Source organism: Ixodes scapularis, unplaced genomic scaffold (genome assembly GCF_016920785.2).
Source record: "Ixodes scapularis isolate PalLabHiFi unplaced genomic scaffold, ASM1692078v2 PGA_scaffold6__148_contigs__length_123643588, whole genome shotgun sequence".
In the NCBI taxonomy this organism is placed as follows: domain Eukaryota; kingdom Metazoa; phylum Arthropoda; class Arachnida; order Ixodida; family Ixodidae; genus Ixodes; species Ixodes scapularis.
Window position 1 is genome coordinate 57,826,662 of NW_024609881.1, and position 10,346 is coordinate 57,837,007.

Below are 10,346 nucleotides of genomic sequence, written 5' to 3' on the forward strand. Positions count from 1 at the left end.
ATGGGGGCATTCAAATGGATACTCCTCGCTTTGCTGAGTTCATACGCACGGGAAACGACACAACATTTAGCAGACACAACAATAGAACACGCATTTAATAAGGAGAGTGCAGATCAGCCGGAAACAGGCTTTCGTCGTCGAGATTCATGCTTCGCAACGTGCGCCCGGGGCAACCGATGTCATGTGGATGTTTACTTCTTGCAGCAGCACGTTGGCGAAGCGGTTGGATCTCGAGACGGTGTTCCCTGGTCCAGCCGCTCGATGTCTCGCTCAGTCGGGTAAGACTGGGGGAACGTTCTGCTCATATTGCCCCTCAACGTTTCCCGGGGGGTTGTAGTTGCAGACGACAAAGTATGCGCTCCGGGAAGCCGCTTTGCTTACGGCGCATCCCGAGTTTGTGGTGCCCTTCCAGACGACCTGGGTGAAGTGTCCCGTTTTTGACGAGAAGCCCGGATTGGCGTAGTCGTAGTCCTTGATCTCGTTGTACCAGGAATCAACGGGAGCGTTCGCTGCGCGAAAAAAAAAATCTATACGTCGTCGTCCTTCGTTTGTACATATCTCATAATCATCATCACTAGACGTGGCGCCGCGGGTCTCCATGGTACAGGCTGTCGCCTTTCCGCGGTGCCACAGCTCCTCTGAGCCAATAAAGATTATTATTATTATTACTATTAAAAAATAGAAAAACTAAAAAGAAAATCGGTTGTCTCGTTGGCATTTTCTAGAGGCGTTCAACATGGTGCGTAGCATTTTTACTAGAGGATGCAACAGTTCGTCAAACCGAATATCCGGTTGAACCGTAAGAAAGAGAATTCGGCTTTCAGAGCAGGTTTTTCGGTTATCCAGATTATTCAATTTTATCTAATGTACATTAATAATAACACTTTTATTTCATTTGTACCTATTTCTGTGCATATGACGATAAGATCGAATTATAAAGGCGCGCTTTTGTACCGTTTATTTTTTTGTGAGGAGGTGAGGAGGCCATTCAGGGGGGGGGGGGGGGGCGGCGGAGAAAAGCTCACCGGAGAAAAGCTCACCGGAGATAAGCTCACCGCAAAACCGGCAGATGCGGAGAAAAGCTCACCGATTTTTCCTTTTTAACTCAGCGGATTCCGCGTCAAACCTTGCCATTTAACATAATTCGCATTCATCACTTCATTAAAAATATGGCCACTTTTTTGTAATACTCTTGAAGTTCGTTGGGCATATTTACTAATTCATCAGAATTTAGTAATCATTCATTTTCTATATTATTGAAGCCGCAAGTACAAAATCAGAACATCGTACACCGGTAAAGAGGTTTGTTCTTTGCAAGCTAATATAAATAGCGGTGTGTGAACCGTTTCAGTTCCAAATATTGTGCAGTGCCTAATAGATAAGTAGGTGTTTGTTGATGTAATCAGTGTCGGCAACGCTGTTTTCTTTCTGTTAATTTCATTAACAAAACTTTAGTTGCGGGAACAGACTCGTCCTGTCGTGTTTGTTGTCTTCACTCCGTCGTCGTTTGAGCGGTTTTCATCATGTATGACGTTTACCAACTCGCTCTATTCGCTACCTTCGTCATTCGTAACTTTCGCAGTAGAAGCTAGGAATGACAGTGCGCTCTTCGATTCGAACCGGTATTTGCACACATCTCCAGATGTTACCATGCCTATCAAGCCCGCGTGCAGGTGGAGGACGGCAGTATGTCATGACGGCTACTTTGGGTTCCGGCTCCCGTGCGAAACGGTGCCGTGTTGTTTCAAGACCGGTGGCTTCGCTGCGTTTCCATAGGAGCTAAGCCTTTTTCTTTCTTTACTTTTTCCTCCGGTAACTTCCACTCTTTGCAAATTTCACAAAAAAAAAATGCACCATCTGTGGGCAACGCTGCACAAAGTCGTAGTGCGACAGGTTAAGAAACCGAATTTTCCGGTCGATTTAGAGAGCCTGGCGTCTCCTTGAATCACCCTGTACAACGAAATTTCGGCGTCCATTTTTTGGTCTATATGTGTTCAAAGGAGCAGTATCACATCGAACATACCAATATCTTGCTAAAAAAGTCTCGACAAGGAATTTTAAAACGAATTAAACGATTAGCAAAGTGCACCTGGTGGATGTCGCCAACGCCTCGCTCGTAATGCTCGTCTAGGAACCCTGACAGCTAGTGACGGAGATTGTCTCGTCTCCGGCCACAACGAGAAAAGAGGGCAAGGAGGAACTCCCCTCTTTCCGAGAATGCATTTTGTGTGTCGCAGAAGTCACTATTGTCCCCCTACAAGATTATAGAAGATTAACCCGTTACGCAAAATTCGTACAAAAGCCGCCGCTTCGGTGGCTGCAACGACTAGGCCATTCTCCCGACGTCAGCCTCGCCGTAGCTTTGCTCGTCCCGTCCCGAGACGACCTACGTCACGATTGCGTTGGATGTCACGTGGTCTCCGCCGGGCCTTGTTGAGCGCTTGCCAGAGTGGGCCGTTTATAACGAGAAATACAGCTACCAGGCTCAAAATACAAACGTGCGATGGTCATTTAGGGACCCTGTGGATCGTATTCAACCTATTTTTGAACACGACGGGAATATTTCAAATTTCGTTGAAGTATCCCTTTAAATCGTAGCACATACGTTACCAAGCCGATGTAAGCGGTCGCTTTAAAGGCTTCACCCGGATTCTTGGGCACCCGGTGTTAATGGGAATGTGCCGGCTAGAGCGAATATTTGAGAACTTAGCCAAGTAGTATATTTTAGAAAATTAATTTGCTAACTATCACTTTACCCTCTCTGTCTGACATCTGGACATCTGTCGAGGTAGACATTATCCAGAAGGAATGATTTCTGTATTTCCAGTGCCCCCTTCATTTTTGTTTCTCGGCTCTCACGTCCCTCTCGCTGCAGTGGCGCTGGTGTCGACACGGTGCTCGCCCAGTGCCGACACCTGGTGTGTTCAAGATCTGACTTGTTTCTACACAAGGTGTCGGTCTATAGAAGCTTTACACACGCGCCAGATTACAGACGCCATTGCCGACCTTCTATCGTCTTACCAAGATATCAAACCACTGAAGCGTGCTTTGGCGAGCCTCCACAAAGGCAAATGCAGGAGAAAAAGACACCGTCGTATCTAAAATGCCAGTAACCTGTCCTCCTTTGGTAATGGTGGAGCAGAGTGAAAAATACAAGCGAAAACAAAAACTCAAGGGCGGTTATGGCGGCGCCCATGCACAGCTGCTGTAAAGCGTCTATATGCAAGGTGTCTTAAAGCAGATTTGTATTTCAAAAAAAGCCGTGAAGGCTACACTAACGCTCTCTGTGTGGGTGACTTCTACGGTCAGGGGTACATAACATAGGGCATAATCGTCAGTATAATTCGGTTAATTACTAAATTGTATCAATTAACTTCTTAATTAATAAAAAAAATAGATGCGGTTGCAATCAGAAACATGCTGAGCATCGTCGACAACCACTGAACAAGTAAGCTTTCGCAAGACTTGGGGAGCGTTGGAAGCGCGTGGTGGTGCAACGAGCGCAAGGCAGGTGGAGCGAACATGCGCCCGCGCGATTTCTCCGCCTCTCATCTCTCGTGTTTTTCGCACCGCCAGCATTGCACCCGTTGCAGGACTGGTAAATTTAATGCACCAGCCATGCGCTTATCATCAGCCCTCTATAATATGTCCCCGTGGCCATATAACTTGCCTTCACAAAGAGCATTATTGTAGCTTTCCCAGTTTTTATTTATAAACAAGTCTGTAAGGGCCTAAAGAAACACCCTGTATATCTACAAGCCCAACCTAAAGAGACATCCGTGTGCATACCATCGATCGTGTAGCTGGGGTCGGAGGACCATGCAGAGAAGATGTTCTCGCCGTATTGGTTATCTGGACGGTGTTCAAGAGGTGTTCCCTCTGGTTGTGCGGCGAGATGATCTGCCCAGTCTTGCGCCAAGAGCCGAAGCTGGATCGTTCGAAGAGAAACAAAAGAGAAACCACTCATGGGAAAGATCGACACGCCGAAAGTATACTTATTTTGTATTTTTAGCTTTCAAGCCTGGCTGTGACATTGTGCATAAACATCCAAAAATTGACACTTTTTCCGCGAAGGCTTTGTCTTTTCAATATTTCCTTGTCTATGTGTGTATGCGAGTGTGCATGCACAGTTGATTCTATACCGGCTGTGTCGTATAGAACGATATCAACTATCCTTGTCTTTTAACGCAGAATGTGTTTTATCAGGCTATTTTTATGGAGTTGTCTATTGTTTGGTTGCGAAAAACCGACGCCGAAGAGAAGTTTGCTTATAAGGAACCACATGAAAAGACCAGTCACCCGGCAGGATTTGAACTCGTCAACTTGAGATTATGGGCCTAGAGCTCTGCTGACAAAACTATAAAAACTAATTTTTTGTTAAGATAGTTATTAAGGGTTGGTAATCGGTCGAAGCAGGCAAAAGTGAACTCATTCGCGCACCGCGTCAAGGTGCGGTCGCGTGCTTCGCGGCCTTTCCGATCACGGGGCGCCATCTCACGACGTGTTTCAGAAATGAGAGCGACTGTTCGGCAGGCGCTGCCGTTCAGACGCCCTTCTCTTCTTCCCTAGAAGGCCCATCACGCTTGTATATTTATGCATAATCAAGCTTGTATATTCTTTTATCTTTTTCTTCTAGAAAGCGCTAAAGTTTTTTTTTCGCAATTTTATAATCAGTAGCATTAATATCATCTTATTATAACGGCAGAGCCGCCTGCATTAATCCCCGTCTAGTTCATTCATTATACAACTTGTTTATCTCATTCTAGGACGTATAATTAAGGTCTATCCTGCACTTGGTTTAGAAACGCTGAATCAGCGACCACTTAAATCATTTAATTATCATCAAACACGCTAAATATTATGCATAAAAATATCGCAATATCGACTACCTATTTTTATTTTGTAAGCGCGCGTAAGTGCAGCTTCGGTAAGCCTTAACATATCCCATTTTATTGCTTTGAAAATTGCGAGTTACCAGCAGAATGAGAATTCCTTAGGGCGTCTTTTTCAGATGCCCATGCCTGCAGTACATGCTTGTCGCCTTCCGTCGTGCTTTGACTGCTGTGCACGCTAGAGGATCACGTGACACCGAGCATTATGGGAAGGCAGGAACCTCGCGACTGAGGCACGACAACTAAAGAACCTCTCTGCCGTTCCAATTTTGTGAGTGGTCATAGTTGGTATTTCAAGAAGACTCTAAATAAAAAAAACATACATCGTCATCGTCTTTCAGTCCAGGCACTCCGTGCTTCGCCCTGTAGTAGTCGTGGCGCTTGCGGCAGTCGTCGCTGTAGACAGAAGGGTCCTGGGAGGAGTGCGGGTTTTCGAGTTGCAGAACGTAGCCCAAAAAAACCTGGTGTTAGCTCAATCGAGCCCTTCTATTTTGAATTTGATAACGTATGCAGGGCTATAGCCCCGGGGAGTTTTGTGTTGTGCGTGGTGTCGACTTTACGATGTCAAAGTGTCACCTTACATCATGACTTTACGGGAAACTATAACTTGACAACATGATGCCACGTCACTCTGACGTCACTTTATACTGTGAAGTCATGCGGCATTATCACATCACGTTAAGTTAACACGTCACGTGACATTGTGATTTGACGTGGCTTCGTGACGTCACGGAACGTTAAAGTGTCTTGTGACACTAACTGCCTCACACAAAAAAATAAAAACGTAGCAACCTGTATTTGAGTGGCTTCGTAAAGGGTATTCACACAGGGAAGAAGCCCCTTACTTTGCCCACCGGGATGCGCGTCACGTGGTAACAACGTCACGGTTTTGCGCGGCGCCGCGCTGACGTAGACAACTTAGGGGAATGGGGGATCTTTTTCTCGGAGTGCACAAACGCTCCCCCCGCCTTGGCGTGGGATCTCTTTGCGATCGGCGGTATTTTACTCGCGTGTCTGGCAACTTTACAGGTTTTTCCCAGCATGATGCCGGCGGTGCACGGCATCGGAATCACCTAATTTGTTATGGCTTGCGCCGTTGCGCATGTCGTCCGAGATAGAGCCACTACATGAGCTATGCTTAGAGTAGTGCCCACTTATACCCTTGTTACACGGGCACACTTAACTGCAGTTACGCTAAACCACAATTAGCGCGCAATACTTGCCGACAACATTCTGCGGCGATGCAGTCAGAGCTATGGGCGAACGTGCGCTTGGGCATCTTGAGCACCCATCGAAGCAGTGCACGCGCTCTCTTCACTTCTTTTGAAATAGCTGTCCGAGGGTATAGTGCGGCATCTGTGCTGCCACGTAACCGCAGTTAAAGCTGGTTTAACCGCGGTTAAGTGTGCCCCTGTACCTTGGGTATAACAGGGGTATTAGAGTATCGGCATTCCGTTCCCCGATGTGTTAGTGGGCACCGCCATTTCGGTGTTTAGAGCCGAGTAGACGCAACTGTCGATCGCCATAATCCAAAAATACGGTTTCCTCAACTTTTGACACGGTGATATAAAAAGCTCAGTTGATATCATTTGGCTTTGTTTGTGAACTGTTCTAACGTTTCTTGAAGACCGTAAAATGTGACTTCCCGGTGGCCACCGATGCAGCTATCGCACAATTTGCCAAGTTTTCAAATGCTCGAAATGAGGCGACCTTACCCCGACGCCCGCATCCTCGCGGCTTTGGTAGAGCTCTGCGTTGCGGTCTGCAAAGCAAAAAGAGAAGGTAATTAGAACGCTATTCACCCGATGCGTACGAGTCCTATTCTCTTTCGGTTCGTCAAATAGACCCAACCGTGGAACCTCAAATTCGCGACCCATTCCTCATTCGGATTTGGTGTCGTGCGCGGAACGCCGTTCCAAAGGAACGACTTTTCTGAAACGCGTTCCTTTTCAGGAGGAACCGAGGAACGCCGCCGTTTCCTCTTGCATCGCTGGAACGCGAGCTCGTTACGTTTAGGGATGGCCACGAACCTGCCCAGGTTCGAGTTCGACCAAGTTCGACTTTTTTCGAACTTTCATATTAATGTTACAGAAAGGTTCGACTGAAGTTCGAATTTTGTGCGCAAGCGCAAAAGTGATAATAAAGAAAAGTTGACTTTATTTGGCGGAGAAAAAGTGGAGTATTTTTTGGCTGTATTGGGGGCATCACTGGTTCACATTACTAAATAAAGAAAGCATTAAAAGCGCATATTTTTCGTTTTTATATGCTGTAAACAGTGTTAACCATTTTATAAAACATAAAATGAGCTGCACTCTAAATTATTTGTTTCCCGAAATTCAAGATATTCGTGTAGAAACCGGGCAACACAGTCCATAAGGTCAAAGGTTCGGAGAACCTAAGGTTCGACGTAAAAAGCAAGGTTCGACAAAATTCGCGAGACTCTTAGTTACGTTGTCGAGGAAACGGCAGAAAAAACTGCGTCCTTCTTTTTTTTTTTTTTTTTTTTTTTTGTCTATATATTTGCAGTTTGACCCGTATATAGCTGACATTTGCGCGTTTTTTATTACTCACTATATCAACTTCCTACTTCGAATGATGGAGAGCTGTCCGAGAGATAACCGAGAACAAAGAACTGCTACAAATATGATCGTGGCGACGCGACAGGTATATTTTATGTGGACATTTTCCCTCGCTGGCCTTATTTTATTGGCGCATTATCCGGCGCAACATTTAGTTCAAATGCGCGAACGTAACGTTAATGTAACGACACGTTCTAATCTGAAAATAAATGGAACCGATACGCGTTCTTTTCGAACCACTGGAACTTGTAACGGGATCTCGTTCCAAGACTGAGGAGGAACGGCCATTCGTTCCGGTTTTGGAGGAACGTGCGTACAACACTGTTTGCACTACACTTATCTCAAAAACTGGCGAGTACGCAAAAGAAGCGCGAAGCATTGTTTAAGATCATATATTGTCCGCGAAAGTATACACTGGTTAGCACTGTTTGCTATATGGCATAACTATAAGGTTCCGCGTTTTCGGTGTCTATTTTTCTTTAAATTGGGGGAAGGGGGATATTTATCGGTGTTTATTTTTTTCATTTGAATCGGCGTTTTCCGGTGTCTAATTCAATACCGGAAATAAATCGTTGTTTATTGTGCTCCTGTCGTAGAGCGACTTATAATTACCGCAAAAAAATATTATAATTTGTAAGTTGTAATTTATAACATTTTCTCGAGTAAAGGCCCGTTCACACTCTTGCGACTGCTTGCGACCTCTTAAACCTGGGTTCCTTAAAACTTCTTAAACCAGAGAACACACCGGCGCCATCTATTGGGAAGCAGTGTACACTCGGCGGTCCGGCATATTTTTTTTTTTATTTCTCGCGCAATATCCTTTTTTTTTTTTTTTGGCTCGAAAAACATTTGTCAATGTTATAAACGAGCCTTTCTATGGGCATTACGCACATTTGACCTCGGAAATCCCGCAAAACCTTCGGTTTTGTGAAATGCAGTTCTAGGGTCACCGCATAGATGGCGCCACAATGTCAGTGTGTTCCCTCATTCTAGAAACATTTAAGAAGTTGTAAGAGATCCCGTCTCTCTCAGTCGTACTCGGTCGCAAGAGTGTGAACGGGCCTTTAGGCTGGTAAGATAATGTTTCAGTGAAGCTGCGTTCCGGGTGAACGAGAACAAAAATGGATAAAAAAAATTTTCCCGTAAAGCTGGCGTCTTTTTTGTTCGGTTTTCTCTTCAATGACAGTAAAAATATGTTTTTTTTTTTTTCTTTTTTTGGTTTTCACCGATTCAGAGAAAACCGCCTCGGGGGTTAATTTTCGTTTTTTATCGCTATATATCGAACACACGGAACCGTATAGGTATAACCCAAAATCACCGTTGTGAAGGAACGAGATCGCGGTACGGTTCAATGTTGCGTTATAGAATGGGGGAGGGCACCAACATGTGGGGTGTCACATTGCGCATGCGCTGAAATTCAGCGCCGTGCTAACTTGTTTAGAAGAACGAGGATATGAATCAAACCTTTAGTTTCTAAGCTAGGTGGCGCAAGCTACCGCCTGCTATAGGCTACAGCCATTAGCATCCATCCGTCCGTCCACCTCAACTTGCTCATAATCGGTACATTCGCCTAACTTTTAGCTTAAGGTTAACATTTTTTTCTTCGTTCCAGTATTCCTGGTAAGCTGCAACATTAGTTTTAAGCGCTACCTGACACGCCGTAGTTTATTCAACAATTAGAAACAAAAAAAAATTATTAGCTTATTAGACCCACCGCTGCTATCTTGGGGAAATTATAAACAACCACCAAAAGCACTTTTACGATTATATATAGTCCGTTCTCAGTCCGACCGCGCAGTCATCGCCCTGATCTGTCGAGCCTATCAAACAGCCCCGGAAGTGCAACGTCACGACGCTGATTATCTTTATGTGCCTATAGAAGGAACAGAAAGCAAGATCACTCAGCATTCACTGTGCCTGATTGGTTTAGCCAGAGATGGCAAACGTACGAAAGTGACGGGAGCCGTGACGGTGCACTTTCAGCGCCGCTTGAATAGCCCGGTCGGTTCGTATAGCGCCAGCTGCGCACTCGGACTCGATGGAGAGTTTTAGCGGATCATTCCGGTATGCCTCCCTCGGTAACAATACTCGATGACGTAAAACGTCGACGCATGCGCAAAAGGGATCGCCGCCGAAGTATCGCGGGTGTCGCTATCGGAGTTATATCGGAACGATCTACTAAATCTCCCTAAGGTGAAACGAGATGGACTATAGACCTCTGCATCGCTCATCACCCGGGTGAAAAATGCTGAGTCACTGAGCTCTGGACGCATGCGCAGGGCTTGATGTACCGCACAGCAGAGCAAAAGCGCATGATCAGAAGGCGTTCCACAGCCCAGCAGACAAAGATGGCAGCCCTCAGAAGGCGACTTTTGCAAAGGTCTATAATCGCGTGTAGATTTTTTTTATCGGACTCGAAGGTCCCCGCAGTACGTACCGGGTCTCGCAACAACAGCAGCCAGGTAGAGCGTCGAAAGAGCAGCAGTCAGCAGGAACTTCTTCATGGCGATGGTCTCTCAGAACACGCTGTTGGAGTACATCCCGGCTCCAGAACAGGTGAGCTATTTATACCCGAACCGTAGCTTCCCGGAACGGAAGTCGACACCGGGGAGCAATGAGCGAGCCCCGTATCAGTCGTAAAATGTTTGCACCGTGTGTAGCAATGACATCGCAGCATGTGCACGACTAGTTGCCAGGGCGTGGGTAGATATCAAAAGCAAACTAGGACGCTGCCTCAGCTTGGCACACGGCGAAAGCTATGGTCCCAGTGAACCAATAAGCGGGCCGCAGAGACGCACGTGGCTTACTCTATCTCCCTGTAGTAGATGACGAGTGGCCGGGACAGGCCCCTCCCTCGAGGTCCTCCACTCGTTCC

The 10,346-nt window shown here is 46.1% G+C and overlaps 1 protein-coding gene across 1 annotated transcript; it reads right to left on the minus strand.

Moving 5' to 3' along the window:
• Positions 1 to 270: 270 nt before the first annotated feature.
• Positions 271 to 9,975, minus strand: LOC115328615 (Golgi-associated plant pathogenesis-related protein 1-like). The gene is made up of 5 exons (XM_042294687.1): positions 9,909 to 9,975; positions 6,607 to 6,654; positions 5,216 to 5,313; positions 3,790 to 3,928; positions 271 to 509 (listed from the first exon to the last, which is right to left on the minus strand). Exons 1-5 carry the CDS (start codon positions 9,973 to 9,975, stop codon positions 271 to 273), a joined length of 591 nt encoding a protein of 196 aa, XP_042150621.1.
• Positions 9,976 to 10,346: the final 371 nt, after the last annotated feature.